Source organism: Mytilus edulis, chromosome 12 (assembly GCF_963676685.1).
Source record: "Mytilus edulis chromosome 12, xbMytEdul2.2, whole genome shotgun sequence".
NCBI lineage: Eukaryota > Metazoa > Mollusca > Bivalvia > Mytilida > Mytilidae > Mytilus > Mytilus edulis.
Window position 1 is genome coordinate 41,544,229 of NC_092355.1, and position 22,762 is coordinate 41,566,990.

At 31.9% G+C, this 22,762-nt stretch overlaps 1 protein-coding gene across 1 annotated transcript; it reads right to left on the bottom strand.

The window, feature by feature from the left end:
• Positions 1–475: 475 nt before the first annotated feature.
• On the bottom strand, positions 476–9,013 carry LOC139498497 (E3 ubiquitin-protein ligase TRIM71-like). The gene is made up of 4 exons (XM_071286906.1): positions 8,215–9,013; positions 7,069–7,137; positions 2,991–4,567; positions 476–2,562 (listed from the first exon to the last, which is right to left on the bottom strand). The coding sequence occupies exons 1-3, from the start codon at positions 8,979–8,981 to the stop codon at positions 4,525–4,527; spliced, it is 879 nt and encodes a 292-aa protein (XP_071143007.1). The 5' UTR covers positions 8,982–9,013; the 3' UTR covers positions 476–2,562; positions 2,991–4,524.
• Between the last annotated feature and the right edge of the window lie 13,749 nt (positions 9,014–22,762).

Genomic DNA, 22,762 nt, shown 5'->3' on the forward strand with positions numbered 1-22,762 from the left:
AGGTTTTTGATTTTATTTACGATAAACAAACTCTTGTTTGTGCAATACATGTTTAAAAAATGAGAAAAAGAGTGTAACCTGGATGGGAGTGCAGACAGGTCAATTATAATATCACTATGTATGATGCTGTGAGCATGTCAAAATTAACAAACTTGACCATACAATGTTAGATACTGTAAATTCAGAAATTGTGGGGTGTATTTATTATTGCAATTTGTGGGAAAATATATCACTAGGAGATCCTGCATACAGATATAGTTTCAGATATCAGAATACAAGTGGTTATGATAACATGAACGGGCACTTACGGACTGCAAAAGCATCATATTTTACTGCAGATGTTGAATTTTATAATACTGTATTTTGCTCACATATTAAATTCCAGAAACGATATCTAATTATCAAAACTTCAGCTGTATTGAAAAGTTCACCAGAACTGAATTATTGTTTTATTCAAAATTTAGTTGTACATTTATATGTGTGCTTCTAAGATTTATTTTAAAAAAGTTCTTTCTTTGTGCAATGAAAAATATATTTGTTGATACGACAGATGTATTGATGTCTTTTTGGCCTAGCCTGCAATATATGTGTCGTGTATTGATTGATTGATTTGTGTTTATCGACACTAACAACATTTGAAATTTGAACTCAAAACACCAGTATTGACATGCTGGTGATAAACTGGTTTGCATACTTAGAACACTAAGCCACGGCGTTCCCAATGTATCTTGTATAGAAAAACATTTTCTTTTAAAATCTATAGCCATCATAGTTTGTGCTCTTATATATGCTTGACAAGACAAGTGTTACTCTTTGTCTTTTTTTGTCTACTTTGTTCGTGACTTACGTCCGATGGTTAAATATAATATCAAATCTGGCAAAAATTTTTACCTTACCGGAAATACAGCTACTAGTGTTGCAGTGCAGTTAAAATGATATATATACTTCTCTTACTGATACTTGAACTTGGTACTTACGTACTGAAAAAAGGAAATGTGATTAGTTTTTTTTTAAACTATTGATGCATTTGTACATTTTCTATATTGCTTTGTCATCGAGTTGTTAGAAAGATATCCCATTTTTAGATTTAGAGCTATGTATAACAGTTTTGTAAAATTGAATCATTTTTTCTATTAGCAATTTAGTGCATAAGTAAGATTCCGGAGTGTCTTTAATGGTCTTCAGTCTATTTCTATGTGCAATAATACGAAAAGGCAGTGTATATATCATGTAGAGAGTTATGATGAAGTATAGTTCCAGACCTTAGAAATTATAGGTTTGTATTTTCTAAAGGTGTAACACAACAGGTTCTATACTCCCTGATTACGTGCCAAATTTATATTCGTCTCACTCAAAGTTAACGTACCGATGAGTGAATTAAAGGATTTATTTAGCAAGGGAAGTATCTTGTTGATCTACCCTTATATCGATGTATATTATTACATTATAAGTAATACAGATTAATCGATCTTGAGACTTATAATTCCATAAGCAATAAAACAACTCATTTTAACTTTATTGATATGACGTACTAGTATTCAGGTGATTATGAAACTGTCAATATTTATGTGTTTGTAAAGTTATTCACCAGAATCAACCAACAATTTATTTTTTGAGGCGCAAATTCAATTTGTAAGCTGCTGAAAGAAGTTGTTGAATTTTCTTAATAAACAAACTCTTGTGTATGGAAAACATGTTTTTAAAAACACAGTAGAAACTCGAGTGCAGACAGGACACTATGTATGGTACCATGAACATATCGAAATTGTCAGACTTTAGTCACCTTACAATGTATAGTTATTTTTGCTTTAAAAAATTATTTGTTGTATTTATTATTGCAATTTGCGGGAAAATTAACACATTTAGGTGTTTTATTATTGGGATTTTAAGAGAAGCTGCATAAATATATATGTACCAGATATCAGAATGCAAGATCTTATGATAGCATAAAAGTAGACTAACTGACTGCAAAAACATCGTGTTTACTGTCTATGTTGAATTTTATAATACTATATTTTGCTAACATATGAAATTACAGAACATGTATTGATTATCAAAACTTCAGCTTCAGTAATTGTTCACTAGCATTGCACTTATTGATCCATTCATAATTTTCATGTGTACATTTATATGTTCGCTTACAATGTTTATTCGAACAAAAAAATTAAAAAAAAAGTTTTTTCGATGTGGAATGGTAACAAAATAATTGTTGAAAGAAGTGGTGAAGTCTTGTCAGCTAAGCCAGTAACACATATGGCATGCATTGATTGCTTGATTTGTATTTAACAATACTTAGAGCAGTAATGTACTAATTCGGGGTGGTAAGTTTTTATTGGCGGAGGAATGCGTAGTTTTTGCTCCTCTGTACGCTTGGCAAGACGGTTGTTATGCTTTAAATATGGTGTATTATTTTGTTTATTTTGGTCGTGGTTAACATCTGATGGTTTATTATTAAATCGAATAGGGAACTATTTTTTAATTAAGCGGAAAAACAGGTTCTTTTTGCATTGCAGTAAAAGTATATATACTTCTCTGATTAAACTTGAACTTGCTACTTACATACTGAAAAAGAAGGAATTATAGCATAAATGTATTGTTTACAATCATTGGTGAAATTGTAATTTTTCTGTATTGCTTTGTCATCAAATCGCGAAACAGGTATCCAATTTTAAGAATTTAAGCTATATATAACAGTTTATTAAAAATTAATCTACTATCTTTAAATTAAGATCAGTTATGTTGTTGTTTATGTAGGATTCTAAAATGTCTTTAATAAACATCAGTCTACAAATTGTAACACACAAAACAAAAGACGTTGTAATACCTTAAAAGGTCTGTATGCATGTCAAACTACAGTGCAAGCAGATACATGAATTTAAATATCCGTATATGCTTTTTGGTTAGGGATGTCAATTCGGATAACTATTAATAACTCGTTGGTATTATTACGCGATACTCGAGTACTCGATTGGGATTTCAAAACTATGTACTTAAAATTTTGTGGTTTGTTTTTCAACGGACGACAAACCACCTATATAAGTATCTGAAAAAAGGAATATCAAACCAAAAATAACAAAATGCTCATAACCTTTCAGCACTCATTAAAAAAAACAATAATAAAAGCAATATGAATTAAAAAAAAAACAATTTGAAATTTATAACAAAAATATCATTTGGTAATCGTTATGAAAACACATTTAACATGTTTCATATCAACAAAGGCGTATTGATTAGACGTCACCCATTATTAGGGACAGTCGGTTTTGCAACTTTGTAAATTACAGACTTGCAGACGAAACTATTTGGTCTGATGGTACCGAAGTGACAGAATGGCGAAAACGACATTCACACAGTGTCGATTATGGTTCCCGTTTAATATCAGACAGCTCAAAAACACTAAAAGCTAAACAGTAAGATTTCTATTCTGAAGGATCTGGAATGTCTTATTATCCTGAACAAAGTCGTATACTTGCGTAACAGATTCCTACGGATCAGGAAAGGTCAAGTGAGATCGAATGCGAACCGTCTTTGCCGAAACCATTCCGGAACAGTCTAGTTATAAATAAAATATTCGACAATGATATCCACGTCAGAGTCCTACCAATAACATAACACGATATGATTGAGTCCAGACAAAGCAATTTACAATGACCATAATGCGACCGTTTTCTTACGGATATTTTCCCTAAGAGTCAGTGCACAATTTCGGCTGGAAATGGCTGAATTAGGTAGAATCGTGAAAAATATCTCACTGTTAACGTGCTTAAATAATTGTTTTAGAAAATATCATAAAAGTTTGAATGTTCAACCCCGATTCACAGGACCTTGATCTTGATCTGAAATGGTGCTGTTACGGACGTCTCTAACAATCGTGAACTTGTGATCCCGCCTAAGCCATGTTTTGTGTAAAGTGTTCGCCCCGGTCTACGTATTTACGCACAATAAAATATAAAGTATTAGGAAAAAAAGTATTTTATTTACTAGTATGAATAATCAATGATGTTAATTTAAATCAATGGAACATCTGTAAGAATGATCAGAATGATCAATTTAATATGAAGAAGACAGCACTATTCTAACAGGGAACCGATTAGTCGAGTATGGTTTTTGGTATTCGATACTCTGAACAATTGATCAATAATCTAATTTTCGAGTATTGTTGACGTCCCTACATTATTTGGATCATTAAATTTAGTTTAAGTTCTGGATGTTCTAAGTGTATTTGGAAAGTTTAACACTGGAAAACCACAAGTGTTTCTTATTTTTTATAAAAAATTGACACATAATACAGTATGCTTGTCATACTAATGTACATTTTCTACTTGTCAAAAGCAGGATGTAGATTAATAATAACGTAAACATATCACAACATAAATATTGCTGCGGCAATAAACGCTATAGATATTAAAATGCACAGGCGTAATTGCGGCTCGTAAAAAAAAGACACAGTTGGTTCACACTTTTGAGTAAAATTAGCATTTACTCTTCTATTCGTATATGCTTGTAGAAATATTAATAGTATACTTACCGATATTCTTTAGAATGTTTAGGTTGAATACATTCTTTCCTTAAAAGATAATAAATATATATGACATGTGATAAGGTAAAATAGTGCATCCATCTGTATTTCTTATCCTTGGGTTTGTGTTGCATTCGAATTTACTCTTGTCTTCATTCATAATGTTCTATGTGATACTTCATTGCTTTAAACTAATTTTGAACCAAATATAAAAAAGAAGATGTGGTATGATTGTCAATGAGACAACTGTCCACAAGAGACCAACATGACACAGAAATTAACAATTATAGGTCATCGTACGTTACTGTTACAATCAAAAGAGAAATAGTGTTTCAAAGCAAAACGTAAATAACATTTTATAAAGGGCATGCCCGGCGAGCTAATACTTTGTGTGTTTCATTGTTACTTATGACGTGGCTCTGTACTTACGCATCCTCTCATTGTGTTCTGTGTCATGGTAATTTTTCGTTTATATATTTGTTTGCTTTTTTAGTGAATAAGCTAATAACACGATGTTTACTGCTGTTTCTCTATTTTTGACATATGTAAATACCCAAAGAACAGCATATGCATTTACTGGTGCCCTCGATGACCACAAATTAAACTCAAGTTTTAACAAAACAGCGCATGAAATTACAATATTCCTGTTCTTGAAATAGAAAAATCTCAAACTTCAAAGCTTTCCGAAACCTGTTAATTAATTGAATACCAATCACAATTCACCCTGTATATGAAATATCAAGTTTAACGTCTTCTTTGTTTAAAATATGATATTCTATAAAACATACTATTGATTTTTCAATGGACACTGCTTATTATTTAAAAACAGATCTAATTGAGATTAAATTGTATCGTACTGTTTCTAAGGGATGTAAGGTGTAACATATATCAATTGTTTGATGTGAAACAAACTTTATCAGCGTTTAGCTAATACATGTCTTATGTCCCGTCTTGTTGTCGGGAACCAAGCGAATAAGTTCCAACCCTCTCATCATTAATGCAAATATAAAAACTCGCGGAACAAAAACGAAATTGTGAAAATATAGAGAAAATGTATAAAAAAAAGATGTGGTATGATTTCCAACGAGAAAACTCTCCACAAGAGACCAAATGACACAGAAAGTAACAACTATGGGTAACCGTATGGCCTTCGACAATGAGCAAACCGCATAGTCAGCTATAAAAGACCAAGAAATGACAAATGTAAAACAATTCAAACAAGAAAACTAACGGCCTAATGTATGTTCAAAAAAATATTTTAAACAAACGACAACCACTGAATGACAGGCACATACAAACAGAATGTGGCGGGGTTAAACAGGTTAGCGTGATCCCCCATACCCTGGGACAGTTGTGTCATAGTACAACATAAGAACAAACTATAAAAATCAGTTGAAAAAGGCTTAACTCATCAGATGAAAACAAATATAAATACATCTAATAAAAACAGAGTGACGTGGCCGGGTACTTGGATATCCCAACAACAAAAAGACACTGAGTAAAGGTCTGAGGGTAGTCGCAGTTAATGAAAGCTAACTGAAACCAGCTAACAACTAATAAAAAAGATATGCATCGAAAGAAATTTGCAAAGTTTGAGAGTAGTATGTAATTCATGTGTAAGACTTTTCTTATTGTTCATGTAGAAAATTATGTGCTTTATCATTTTTACGGATGTATTTTTAAAAAAAAAAACGCAATCATTTTGCTTGATTCTTTTTTTGCTACATGAAGGGAGATAACTCAAATGAAGTGATTTTTATATCAGAATCAGTTATGAATTTACCTTTTGAAAATTGAATCAAGAAAACAAGTCCGGTGACCCAATTTTTTTCTTTATCTAAAAGCATTTTATAAGACTGATCTCGCATTTTATCTTAAAATTCTATAATGTAATTTTTCTTTTTATCACACAAAATTAGAGTTTCCGTGTATAATCTTTACAAAATCTGATAATTTTGCTCAACCTGTAGCATGCCAAAAAGTTTTTTTATATATATATATTTTTGAAAAAAGAATGATAGAAACAACATTTTGACAAATTAATAAATTCTATAGATTAAAATTAAGACACGCTATCCACCTTAAGCTACACAAATGTCTGATAGATCGCTTATATTGAGAATATAGCTAAATACTGTAAATCAACATATTTTAAAATGCAATTGATTTTCTCTGGGACAAAAACAAGGCGAGTACATGCAGTTCAGAATCGTCTCTTGAATAACTTTACAAAGTCTACAAGTTTGCCACGACATGAAATGAAACGGCTTAAAAAAAATGTGCCGAAATTAATTTGTTTACACTACATGAATTTGAAAACAGTCACTCAATTAACGCATTATATCAAAAAACAGATTCCTGTATATTAATGCAAGACATTATGATTTAATTGACTACAGTTATATATATATTACAAGATATTACTCTGTCTTTTTTGTTTGATACCAGTCTCATTCAAGTATTGATCAATTTTTTAAGCCTTTATGTATCTAAAGGTTATGGACCATAGTCAAAATTAAAGATCAATTTAATTTCCTTTCGGAACTTACCCACAGTCTGCACATCTATATAGAAATCCATGTTGTGGATATTCTTTTTCTTTGACTGGTGAACATACACTAAAATGAAAAAGATTGTTTCATCATTTTCGAAATGACAATAAATGTCTTTAAAAACTTCTTCTTGTCAATTTCTGTTTGAATGTATAAGAAACATGTTAACTATATTTCTTTTAACAATTATATATTTTTTTCAATATATAGAAAATGCTTATTTTTAAAAAGATACAGATTTATGTATGATTTTTTTTACCAATGAAAGTAGAATGAAGAAAAGATAAGAAAATTCTGAGATATTATGATATATGCTGGATATGACAGTAACATGTTAAGGTTTTTTTTTGTGGTAATGAATTGACTTGCGAGAAATCAAACTGTGTCTTTAATTTTATTGTAGACTCTTGTCCACATTTAACATGCTTCACTTTCTTCAATTTTAGTTTGTGAAAGTAGCATTTCTATACCATGTATACTGAGATCTACAAATATTAGAAACACACATGATTTTCTACTTCGGTTCACAGATGTCTTTAGACAGATTTGTTTTTCATTTTTTAATAACAAGTATAATTGATTGATTTAAATCTCCAACAGTTTTGAAACCCATAATACTTGTGTATACGAAATGCGCAACTGACGAACTAAAGCAGTTATCCTGATATTTCTTTGAGATGACGCTTTGGAGAAGGGTTAATATACAGATGTTGTCATACAAGCTTAAAAAAATCGACGAAAGAAAAAAAACTACATTATAGAAAATAAGAGACGAAACCTAACAATTGAAGAATTGTCATGACATAAAAAATAGTGTTACTCTTGAAAACGCATGAGTCCGTTTCGATTTGAAGTAAAAACACTCGATAATTTTATAAGGCAATCAAGGGTCATAAAGAAAACAATTGAAAGCGGAATAATAATCCTTTGTTGATTTGTTTTAGAAAGATATTTCGGTTAAGTATTCATAGTAATGATCATTAGTTACTACCTTTAGATAAATAGTTTATGCTGTCAATATTCAAGGCTTGAAATAATTGTTTTCATTTTTAAATAGTTTGACACTATGAATAAACATTAAGATATTTTTTACGGTCATTCGCGGTTTTCGAAAAAGCAGAAAACATAAATTTGGATATTTACCTTAAAGTATATGAACCGATTAGTTGCCTGATGTCATCCTCAGTAACTGCTTTGCTCTCAAAGGATATCTTTGGAAACTGGGGAAGAGAGTCAATATCTAGTTTGCTGATCTCTTCTTTCATCTTATTAATCTGTTGTACCATAGTTTCATCCGGTCTGGCTTTATCTAGATCCAGTCTTCTTCTATCTAAGTTCTGTCCAGCAACAAGTGTTGATTTAGCAGCAGATAAAATCTTCATAAGTTTATCTTTCTCTTTCGTTGATTGTTCTTTTACTAAAGCAATCATCTTAGAAACAGATTTATCAACCATGCGTTTAATATTGTTGCTTTGATCGGTGATAGCTTTCATGACAGATTGTACATCATTATCAAACGATTTCAAGCTATCCTCAATTTTCGTTATATTTTGATTTGCTTCATTGGTCTTGACCCGAATTTGATTTTTGTTTTCCCCTCGTAATTGATCAATAACATCGACCAATTTAGAAAATTTATGACCATTGTGATTTCCTGTCACACAACTGGTACATACCGGTACATTGCATGTATTACACATTAGGTTGAGTTCTTCTTTGTGTTGGCTACATCTAGATTTACCTTCCGGGATAAGTTCGGAGGCGTGTTGAAACTGGTGATTTGTCGATAACTTCTGCCTTTTATGTAGCGACTTACAGTTTTCACAATAACATTGTTCACAATCTAAGCAGTATTGTGATCCAGGGGCACTCACACAAATTTCACATGTTTTAGACGCAGCCTGAGCCATGTTGTACTGAAATAAAATCACAAGACTGATAGGTGATTTATCACATGACATACAATTTTATCTTATCAAATACTTGTTCAAATACATACATTATCACAACAGGTAACACGAGTTACTTACAATTTACACTTGTATACCCCGAAGTAAATACACCCATCAAATTGAGTAGGAATAAAATATGGGATACCAAGCTCGCGTGTCGTCTTCCTACGACATTTTAGTGACGATTAATTAAAAAAAAGTAAACCGTATGCAATGAAATATCTCGAGTCATATCGTTGTGTCTTGTTGCAATCCAAAGATCACATCCTTAATCCTTGTCGTCCAATCTACATGTCAAACTGATTGTTAAGATCATCGTCTTGCATAGGCATGCAATAGTTATCACTGGGCGTTAATCAATTTAAAATCATTAAAAAATGTTTTTATACTGCATCTATATTGAAGTAACGTGTATTTCCTAAAAATAATAACAAAGCTATATTTTGTATAAAGTCAATTCCATCATGGAACACATTTCTCCACAATCAGAGGTCCATTAAGGAATACAAATAAGTTTGACATTTGTATTACGATTTAAAACGTTATCAGTTTATTAATTCAAATTGCAGTATAAAAACAATATAATGTAAATGTCAGAATATTTTTTTTTTACTCAGCGCAAAACTGGGGAAGGGCTCCGTAGTTTTATAATGCATTAGAATCGGAATAATAGTATATATATATATATATATATATATATATATTTGTAACAATATTCAATGAGTTCTATTTAAGGATAACAGTACTGTAGTTGAAGAGTTGCTACCGTCAATTGTAGATTTGACGGTCGCAAATGCAGTTTAGAGAAGACAGTAAAACGGAGATTTACGATCGTCAAATCAAAATTGACGGTGGCAACTCTTCAACGACAGTACTCTTAGAACTCATTGAATATTGTTACAAATAAATATTGACAGAAAATACAAAAAGTCCACCATTTTCAAAATAAACAATGCCTACAACAAGTTAGGAAAATGACAGTTCGTTTGATGAGTTTGGGCTTTTGATTATGCCATTTTGGTTAAAGTCGCTACGTTTTGAATTTTCTACAGATTCGGTATTTTGGTTATTTTACCATTGTTTAACAAAGGGTTGTTCTCAACATTGGCTACAAGTTGCACAAAGCAGTGCAAAACACAACTTCCTTCGTATTATAATAAGGAATGTCAATTTTTACATACCAATATACATATAATATCATAACAACTATTATTTATATTGAAAGGTCTAGGTCTTATGTTGCAAACAACTACTGTTCCTCCATATAACATGAAATAACTTCAAAGCCACTTACGATCGATGATAATCAAGACACCCATCTTTTACGTTTAACTTATGCATACGTCAAATGAATTTATATATTCCAAATCCTATTATTTTTTTAAAGAAAGTAAATAATTTAAAATCCTTATCAACGTGCATAAGTTATGTAACCTTCTGATATTTTCTGCTTGACAAAAGCGGCAGGTGAATCTCTAGGCTCCAAACAAGTGTCAGCTTCTTTGAAAGCTACGATAAGTTTACGGTTGAATTTGTATTGGTCCACTCAAGACTTTCTTTCAAACTTCTAGTCACAATTCACCTTAAGCTGATTCTGTTATCTGTTCAATTGTAAGTCTGATCTTCTTTGTGATGATAAAATGTATGTAGTTTATTTGAAAAGCTTCCTATCATTTGTGACAATGAATCATTCTGTGATTTTCTAATTTCATCTCCGCAGTTCGCTCAACGCCATTATCAATGTCCGGATCCATCATTGCACTAAGAAAAATATTGACGTTCAATAAAGTAAAGCAAGTCTTAAAATGATAATTATACACCCATCATTTAACACAATAAATTTCCTACCCAAAAGATTCATACGCCTTCGAACTTATACGTGAAAAGACAAGTAATTCACGTTCCCACTGTGCCAAGAAAATCTGAATTACTGAAAAATAAGGGAGAGTTTGAACAAAAGATTTACATCACCGGTGTATTCAAAATTAAACACCAAAGCCGCAATTCCCAGCGGCAAATTCTAATTTCTGCCTGTAAATCATGTAAATAAAAATTAAAATTAAATTTAAAACACGTACAAATCTTTCATACCTTATATTCAAATAATTTCTAATTTTTCTGGACTCTAAGTGATTTAGAGTTATGACACATTATATTTATACTTAACTATTGCTGAATATTGTTGACCTCTCAATGCCTTTTTTATGTGTCACTATGAAGCGATCACATTAGCTTAACTTAGGTGTAATAACACCATTGAATTTCTTCTATTAGTCTTTGATATAATTGCACTTTTAAAACAATTGTGCAGAATGTATCCTTGCTTCAAATAAAAAAGTACTTGGCATGAGTAAAGTTTTATCCTGTCCAGTACTAAAGAAACCCAATTCAAATAACATTACATTGCTTATAAGACAATAACCATCACTGGAAGTGAACCAATCAAATTTCCCCCTTATTTAACCTGTGTATAAGATTTAGTTTCCAAAATTTTCTATAGAAAACCCAAATAAAAAAATAATGGTGCTTTGAAATACCCAACACATATGTTTATGACCTAGAACTGTTTCACTGCAATAAAATGTAAGATTAATTACCTATTCTTGAAAAGGTGTGTTTTTATATCACAGCTCCAAAAGTTCACCAGATGCATCAGATGAAACTTAATCAAGACATAGATATGACAGACATAAAATTCAATGTATCTAGCTTTTTAAACTTGTTTGCTTAGTTTCCATAAAACCATATCGCTCCAATCTTGTATTTTTTTAAATAACCTTTAAATTTACTTTATCAAAATAGAGTCGTCCTTGTACGATACATTTCGGATTGGAAGTGACAACAAGTTTCGAAATAAAATAAAATATAAGTAAAAAATCGTCTCCGCCTGTGTTCCTTCCTATGTCAGTCCTTTTGAGTGTTGCAAAAAGATGAATATACCCTAGGTGTCACCATACGAAGGAAAGTTAGACAATATAACGCTTAAAAGAAAAGACAAACAGGCAAAACTGCAAAACAGCAGTCCAAAAACCACTATATAAAACATTAAGATTTGAGGTACAGAAGCCAAACCATGTGCATACTATTATCATGAAAGTAATATCTTGTCATAGGTTGTATTCGATTATGACACAATCGAAACATTGATGTCGACATGCGAATCACATGATTAAGTGACCTGTGTCTGGAGTATTTCGTGTGTAAAATTCACATGCTATGTTAAATTAAAAATCAATACGCATCAAATTGAAAACATTAAATTATCTTACATTTTCAATTGGTATTCATACTTACTTTGCTAGGATCATAAAACACGAAACTTGATAAAAAAAACCTAAAAACAACCCAGATGTATAACTTTTAAATATACAAACAAGTCTAAATTGAAAACTACGTTCAAACCTATGATTGCGTTGGATAAAAACCGCAATTTTTATACGTGTGCATGTAAAACAAATTTCGTTCTAGAAGGGTCTAAAAACAGCACAAACAACATTTTCCAAAAGACCAAAAAAGTGAAAAAGTATATTTAAACAAAACGCATTTGACTCACAAGTCGAACAACTGATGTTCTTTAACCCTGCTGACTGCCATTGGCGATTGCCCAAAAAAAATGATCACAAGATGTAACAAAATGGATCTTAATATAAATTTAACACTAAACAGAAAACAATTAACTTGTGGCCACGATGTTATGCCACAAAAATGAGGTGTCAATATTTTTTATACTATTAAATATATATATATATATATATATATATATATTTGAAAAATATTCTCATTTCACGACTTTTATGCTTTTACTTTCATTCACACCATCATTACAACAAAAAAACATAAATAAAAAAATGAACTCACAGCTGCTGTTAGTGCCAATGAATAATGCAATATTTTGCAATTCAAAGAGAAACATACATATATTTAACTTTGAAAGATAAAGTGAAAAAGTATAAACAGTAATGCCGAACTCGAAGGTATATGAAAAAGAGGAAAGTTCATGAAGAAATTATGGAAACAAACGTTATACTTTATCAACCAAAGTCCCATTGTATATATAATAAAACCGTGAAAATGCACTGACAGAATATATCTAAAAAATCCTCTACACTAAAACTTGTACAGTTTAATTTGACATAGAAAGAGAGAACCAACCTGAAGACAGATAGGACAAGTAGATAGTACACGTATACACGTCGGTACACATATCTTTGTGTTCAATTTTTTGTGGTTTTAATAACGAAGATGAATCATAATCTAAAAACTCTGTTTGTCCTCTCCCAATGCGTACTTTCTGATCTCATAAATGGATTATTGATTGACAGCACTACGACGACAACTATCTGAGCGTTATAACTGACAACATTATAGTGCCGTCATCGGTTTGCTAATGGAGGAAAGGCAATCACTTCATATGTTAGAGCAGGTAGTGAGTACTTTACAACAGAAAGTACAATCTCTTGCACAGAAGGACATTTCAAAGCATACAACATATATTTTGGCTTTGCAGTTAAAAGTCAATATTGTAAATGATTCATGCAGTATATGTCAAAACAATTTGGGAGATTTAGAAAGCAAATTCAAAGATTTAGAAATGAATTCTACTTTGTTGAAGGATGAAAGCAGAAACTATCACAAGACGTTGCAATCCTGAGTCAAAACCAATCAGTTGGTAACATAGGAAATTTAAAACAGCAAGTACAGGCAACAACAAACAGAGTAAACCAACTCGAATATAACAATACGGTGACGCATCAGGATATTACTGCCCTCTCGAAAATAACTAACCAAAATAAATTGGATATCATAACTCTTGGCCAAAATCTTACTCAGCAAATCACATCGGTTGAACAAGAATACCGAAAGAAATCACAAAATGGTTAGCATCCATGTAGATATTCACAAGTATGACATATTTGCATGAACAGTCTTTTAAAATTTAATGCTGAAAACAACTTTTCTTTCATTGTAGGTCCAATTTTTTTTTAAGTATTATAACCTTACATGTATGTATAATTTATATGAATACTAGTGCAAATGTGAAATTTTTAAACGGCTTTATGATTATACCTTTTGTTATTCATTTCATTATCAAGAAATAAGTTATATATATTCTTATAGATACTTTCGATTGGAATTCTTGTTCACATTACACGTGTTTCCGAATAATAACAATTTTAATATTTCAGATACAGCTATTCATGCTATTAAACGGTTAACCGATGACCTCGATTTGAGAATAGCAAGTTTGGAAACTAATATGACTTTTCTGAATACTCAGGTAGCATCATTTACACATAACAATCAACCAGGTTATATAATAGATAATAATGCAACCAGCTTTCTTGTATTCTTGTTTTGCTTTTATACAATAATATTTCCTTTATTTTACAATATACGTCGAGTATATTAATTAAGACATATTAATGACACAGTCATATCATAAATGACCCATAAATAGGTTCAAACGGACATAGATACTTTTTGCTAACACTAGCATGTATAATTATTGAAATCAGATTTGTACATGTTGCTGTTGAAATGTAAAAGTCGACAAAGTAACCTGTCATACATCATTCTTACCCATTGCATTGGTTTATGTTAAATTCAAATTTCGACTAATGAAAGTAATCTGGGTTTATTCAGTTGCTTTCACTGCCTGCCTAACCATGCTAACGTTGAAGGAAGAAAGCAGACTACAGAATAGTACTGACCAGAAGGGATTTAGGAGACCTTGATATATAATCCATATATACATATTGAACGTTTAATCATCTATATCATGAACTGTGTATTTACAAATGTGTGTAGACAATTTTTACCACTCTTTAATGGTACAATGAAATGACCATGGACTCTTCGTGACATTGATCTTAGGATAAGACTTGTGTCGAGTCAGTTTTATATAGTAGACGACAGTTGTTGTAATTATTGGACAACATAGAACAATTGGAACATTTTAATAACTGTTCACTTCAGTTAAATTCCGCATAACAATACCGTGTGAAACTAAGTAGAAGGATGAACGATTAAATGTGACTTTTAATTGAGAAGCAGTATTGACTATTTAAGTTATATTTAGCTACATTTAGTGAAACATAGAACTATATTTCCTGTATATTTGGAGGAATGTAACAGTACGCAGTGCTTATATAATAACTTTAATATTAAATATAATTTTATATACAAAAGGACATATATACAAATGGACAGTAAGGTATTATGTGCATTAAAGTTAAACTTGCAGATTTATAATTGTTACAACGTGACTTAGTACATACATGTTTTGGCTTTAAGAAAACCTATTCTTTTGGCAGGTGGTCAGTTAATTCACATTTATTGCTTTGTATTAAATGAACTTCAATGCTTAGCTATGGTTGGTCAGTTGAGTCATATCAATAGAAAATTTAAAGACGTAAGCATTTGAAGCAAAAGTAATGTCCACCGTTTATAACTTTCGTCATCGTTTAGTGGTCAGTTAAGTCACGTTTGTAGAAGTATTAAAAGGCTAAAGCTATCGAGGAGAAAGTAGTGTCCACTTTTACTAATTTTTTAATATATCGCTTTCGGCCTTCTAAAAGTTAGTTCCTGTCGAAAGTAGAAACAAACAACATTCTTGTAAATTTAAGTTACGTTTTTAGAAGTATAAAGGACTGTCTTTTTCAGACAGTCCAGATTGTAAATTGATCAATTAATATAGAAACGTTTGTACCAGTTCAGCTATCGTTTGCTTTTATACCTGTACCTTGACTTGTTTGTTGGTTTGCTGTCGAACTTTACTTTTCGAGAGTCTAACACCTGTTAGGAAGGGTTTGAGAGCAATATGTCAAGTTAACATGAAGAAAAGGGTCGACAGAATTTATGGGATCTTCATTTTTGAAAATTAAGATTGGAAAACAATTAAATTAAAATAAATAAATCTTTTCGGTTAGATGTTATAACTTATGTCATAACAAGACAACAATAAAAGCGAACAAATCTAGATTCGTAAGACATTCAAATGAAAGGAGACAGCGTGCAGAATTGTAATGTATTTTTTTGGTTCACGCAGTTCTTCCACTCACATTCATCTAATTGTTGGGGAAATGATTTCCTGCTTACATTTTCATTCATTTAATAACGGGTTGTCATGGTTTACCTTATTGATTTTATCTGTACAGATCCTTAGTATTTAATCCTGTGCTTTCAACACAATCAAGAAAAGTTCACATAGAATGCTGTTTTACCTAGACCTGTTTGGTCATGATTCTATCTTTAACAATCGTTGATTAGAAAATCAACAAACACATTTATATACTACTGATTCCAAAATCTTTTCACTCAGATTTCCTGTCCTGTGAACTGTTACGGTGAAGTGGGAGGCTGCCTTGTTTGTTTAATATCTCACTCAACCAACTTTTTTTTTACCATGTCGTATCTTTTTCAACTCGTGTTACTCGGTCTTAAGATTGATATGTTACGGTTTTTCTTTGGATGTTTTTCTTTGGATGTTTTTCTTTGGATGTTTTTCATGGTTTGCCGTGAACTTGTCAGTTTTTGTACGACTTATGAGTTTGAATATTCCCTTGATATTTTCGCATCAGAATTGTCCATTCTTTACATGTTTTAGATCATGAAGGAACATACAATGTCCTGCAAATTTGCATATTGAATTATCAAAATATATTATAGAAAAAATATGGAATTTGTCCTCGTTCACAGTTACCTAATACTGCATTTAAAAATCATAGTGTGTGTTTTACAACAAGAAATAACTGAAATATGTGACATATGTGAAATTGAACCGAAAGCTGTCAAGATTGGTCAAAAGATTGACCGGTAGTAGGGAACTCTTTCTTTGTGCAGTTTTTGGTTCCCTAAATAGTGTTATAAGAAAAGAAAACCCGTTAGATATGCATTATCGGACTTGCATACCACAAACAAATAGTACGGTTCCACAATCTTGATGGAAATTGTATCACATATTACACATGAATGTCTGAATGACAAATTCTTTTGCATTTTTAAACCCTGCGTTAACGACATAGTGTGGAATATAGGTATCGACCCAGTGCTGTAAAAATGTTTTGGAAATTTACGTTCAATATTTTTATGACCATTAACATTATACTCGGTTCGTCATTTTAAAAACGTTTTTCTTACATGCATTCACTGATTGTAACATAACAAATAAATAGAAAACATAAAAATAGATACTAAAAAAGGCAAGCTTTACTATCATATCTATTCTACCCTTATAGTGTATGTATGTTCGTAGTTTACAGTCTACAGAAAAACGACAAAAAATCAAAATTAATAAAAAAAAAATCATGTTTTTGAAGAAGGACGGAGGACTAAAAAATTTTTTACTGTCCCAAGTACCTGTGACTTTTGATACTTTTCTTGAAATTCGCCAGTCAAAATCTTTTACAAAAAATCATCGTTACATCAGTTTACAAAGATTTTTCAACCACGATCTTATTACCCGCGATTTCGCGGCGGGGTTTTATTTAATATTGAAAAAAGAACGTAACGGTGTTTAACATCATACTTCATATTTTAATGATACATTTACATTTTGTTCAAACTAGTTAACATGAAAACATTCAGATAGTATTTTATCTTAAGACGTGAACAACATAGTATAACAAAAATACCGTAAATTAAAACAGGCAAAGACCGTAAAATCTGACAAAGTAAACGTTCTCAACAAACAGAACTAGCGGAAAACAACTCTCATATTGATCATACATTAAAAAACTACATCAACTGAAAGTTTCTAATCATTGAAATTTCAAATTTTCTAGTTAATACATTAAGACAAAACAATATTGTACAACTGTTGATAACATATTGGAAACATATGCAGGTTTTGTTGATTTGCCTCTTTTAAACTTCTTTGATAAACTTCATCCATCTGCAAGAAAAAAAGATATTAGTCTAAATAAAACTTTTTTCTGAAAATGTTTTTGTTTTTTTGTATGCAAAATTGATACAACAAAACTATACAAGGTTTTAAGCATGCTGGTTGCAGTACGTCCTGTTTGCAAACTTTTTGCAAAAATTTATGTTTAATAAAATTGAGAATGGAAATAGAGAATGTGTCAAAGAAACAACAACCCGACCATAAAGCAGACAACGGCAGAAGGTCACCAACAGGTATTTAATGCAGCGAGAAATTCCCGCACCCGGAGGTGTCCTTCAGCTGGCCCCTAAACAAATATATATACTAGTTCAGTGATATGAACGCCATACTAAACTCCAAATTGTACACAAGAAACTAAAATTAGAAATAATACAAGACGAACAAAGGCAAGAGGCTCGTTGAAATATGAATTGACGTTCCACATACTATTTTAAACATCAAATATGAAAGTTGAAAGCCGGCTTTATGTATTAACCAGATCAGTAGTCGAAACAGAACAGCATTTATATTTCAAAAGTCATGCACAAAGGCGTGTCAGAACTATCAAATTAATTATTTATAACCCTTTCAAAGATTGAGATTATCATAAAATAATTCAACGCGTTCAAACCATTTGTTTTCTCACAAATGCCGTATATGCATTTAAGATTCTGGTCCTTACTGACGTTTTTATATTAAAACAAATAAACTACTGAGTATCAACCATGTTGGTTATCTAATGCAACAGCACAGATAAAGTATTTTAATCAATCAAAACCAATACCATATTTAATTTGGTCAGCCCTTTAAGAAAGCTAGGTATTAGAACTCTTCAAAACAAAATTTGTCATTTCTAGAATGAATCAGTGCATATGTAGTAAAATTTGAGTATAAAGACGTAAAAAAAGATCTGAGAAAACGTATGCAATGCCGTTATATAGTTTTGACAGGATGTTTTGAATAAAGACTAAATAGAAACATAAACAATGTTTAACCTTCGTTACTTGCAATTGTTAAACATGACAACATATAATGATTTATATATGCTTTCATGTATACTTCTTTCTTTGTAACAGCTCTGCTATATATATTAATCCATTGTATTTTTGTTATATCTTTAATTCTAAGAATAGAGCTATACTGAGCTTTCACTAAATTCGACATGCATATTTTTGTACGTCTTGATTTAAACAAATATTAGTCCAGCTTTATCAAGTTTTAAACTTAATTTTGTTCTTTGGAGATTCACTTAACGTCGTTACAATGAATTGTCAAAGACAATATATTACTTTGTTTTGTTTGCTTTTCGTTCGAACGAGTATTTCCTATTTATATTAAGAGCACTTACACAGGTTGTCCGTTGCATCTACACCAACTACAAATGAAAAGGCACAATAAACATTATTTTATTTTATTGCAAAATAACTGTATACAAACACATTTCATTCATTTCAAGGTTAGTGTTATGACATTTGCAATGATTAAAACACAATATGTCAATAAAACAAAGTAATGTAAACATGGTAAAATATTTGTGGTTTTTATACAAACATGTATATACCGGCTTATCCAGCACGTTGAATATATTAATCGACAAAAGTGTTTCTTAGTGTATCCTTTAATGCTTTAAATGTATATATATTAAGACAATAACAATCAAAACCCAGGAGTAAACAAAGACTCACAAAACCTTAGGACATTTACATCAACAGTTATAAATAATAATTAAGAAACAACACGAACTCCACTAAAAACCGGGAGTGAAATCTGGTACTCCGGAAGGGTAAGCATTTCCTGCACCGTATACGGCACCCGTCGTGTTATTTCTTTGTTCAGTTCGGCATTGATGAAAGGTTATTATGACTGAGGAAGAATATTAGATATGATTTCTGTCACACTTTTGTCATAATGGCCAATCAGCTCATGATGGCGACGGTAAAATTTCTTGAGTGATGACCTTAATTTGATTGATTCATAGCCCTGTCTTAGCAACTTTTGAGAAAGCAGTATTCCTCGTTTAACAAAATCAACGTACTTCTTTGAGCTAGCTTTAGAGTAAGGTATCAATTGAGACACATAATTATACTCCATATGCTGGTGCCGCTGGGATGTTGCTATACAGAAATGGAAAGTTGACTATAGGAAAATAAAATTAACGCGTTTGTCATAAATTTTGGTATTAAAGTAATTCAAATGTTATAAACTGTTTAATTCGTTGTATAGTTCTACATTGATCATTATGTGCAATGTTGTTTTAATGAGTAACACAGTAGAAACGTGCAGGCTTTTTAGTCACATACGTTCCCAATGAAGATAATATGCAATAATACATACGACGCTTGCTTTAATCTGACCGACATCAATGCATCATATTAAAGTGCATACATATTATCGAAGTAATTCAAAATTGTGTTTCTGATATGATAGTCTCAATTAGTACTTGCATTATTTACGATATCAAATCAAAAATGAACAATGATATACGGACTGTAGTTATTAATTTTACTGTAGATGAAACTTCGAGTTTACTTACAGCTTTTCATCTCTATCATTTTCATAACTAAATCAAACTGATATTCTGTATTCGCAAAATGAAATAGAATAGACAATGCAAACGGAAAACGTGTCAGAGAGGCAATAACTCGACCAAAGAGCATAAGACCAAGATCACAATACGTCTTCGACAATATAAGAAAACCCCCAATAGTTGGCGGGCTTTAGCTGACCCTTTAACAGAATATATACTATATGATGTCCATTTCCACTAGTGTACATATATTTAATGGGTCAGCTAAAAACCACCTCCAGATGCAAAAATATCTTGCTGTGTAGAACACACATTATTGCCCTTCGGCTGTTTTCTGCCCTTTTGTTGGGTTGTTGTCTGTTATCGGAACTCAGTATATTTGTGCTTTTAGTTTTATTTTACACATTTCCAATTTCCCTTCTCAATTTGAGTTCAGGAAAATGGACGCAATAAATTCCAAAACATGCAAATGAACCACAATCAGAAAAAAAAACCACAAGACTAAAAAAAGGCTACCGGTTTCTTACTTGGATCAGACTAGAATGAAAGCGGCGGGGCCAATATTTTGGTGAAATTGCAGTCCTCCCCTATACCATACACTCTACCAAAGTGAAACAAACAGCCTTATTCATAGTAAAAACAAAATTTGTGGTATGGTAGCCAATGAGACAACTCTTTACAAAAGACCAAATGACACTAAGATTAAGATCTATAAGTCACCGTACGGCCCTCAACAATCACAAAAGCCCATACCTCAAAGTCAGCTATAAATGGCCCAGAAATAACAAATGAGGAGGGGTCGGAGGGGTCCTGATCCCGAAATCCTGGACTTGGAAATATGAAATCCCGAGGTCACGAATTTAAAAAAAAAAAAATCCCGGCATCCCGAAATTCAAAAGAAGAATTCCCGGATCCCGAAGGGCTTACAAATATCCGATCCCGACGTCCCGAAAAAGGTCCTACTACCTGACAAATGTTAAAAATTCAAACGAGACAACAAACGTCAGAATTCATGTACAAAAAATGAACGAAAAAACAAATGTGTCACACATCAACAAACGACAACATACATACATAATATTGCGGGGTTACACATGTAAAAGCGGAAATCCAACCGTCCCCTAACCTTGGACAGTGCTGAACGCGCGTCTGGCGTATTAAATTATAATCCTAATACCTTTGATAACTATTTACACCACTGGGTCGATGCTACTGCTGGTGGACGTTTCGTCCCCGAGGGTATCACCAGCCCAGTAGTCAGCACTTCGTTTTTGACATGAATATCAATTATGTGGTCATTTTTAAAAATTTCCTGTTACAAAACTTTGAATTATTCGAAAAACTGAGGATTTTCTTATCCCAGGAATAGATTACCTTAGCCGTATTTGGCACAACTTTTTGGAATTTTGGGTCCTCAATGCTCTTCAACTTTGTACTTCTTTGGCTTTACAACTATTTTGATCTGAGCGTCACTGATGAGTCTTATGTAGACGAAACACGCGTCTGACGTATTAAATTATAATCCTGGTACCTTTGATAACTGTTTACACCACTGGGTCGATGCCACTGCTGGTGGACGTTTCGTCCCCGAGGGTATCACCAGCCCAGTAGTCAACACTTCTTTGTTGACATGAATATCAATTATGTGGTCATTTTTATAAATTTCCTATTACAAAACTTTGAATTATTCGAAAAACTGAGGATTTTCTTATCCAAGGAATAGATTACCTTAGCCGTATTTGGCACAACCTTTTGGAATTTTGGGTCCTCAATGCTCTTCAACTTTGTACTTCTTTGGCTTTACAACTATTTTGATCTGAGCGTCACTGATGAGTCTTATGTAGACGAAACACGCGTCTGACGTATTAAATTATAATCCTGGTACCTTTGATAACTGTTTACACCACTGGGTCGATGCCACTGCTGGTGGACGTTTCGTCCCCGAGGGTATCACCAGCCCAGTAGTCAGCACTTCGGTGTTGACATGAATATCAATTATGTGGTCATTTTTATAACTTTTCTGTTACAAAACTTTGAATTGTTCGAATAACTGAGAATTTTCCTATCCCAGGAATAGATTACCTTGGCCGTATTTGGCACAACTTTTTGGAATTTTTGGTCCTCAATGCTCGTCAACTTTGTACTTCTTTGGCTTTACAACTATTTTGATCTGAGGGTCACTGATGAGTCTTATGTAGACGAAACGCGCGTCTGGCGTATTAAATTATAACTCTGGTACCTTTGATAACTACTGTAAAAGTACAACATAAGAACGAACTATAAAAATCAGAGGGATAAAGATACAAATACTACAAATACAAGTGAATGTGG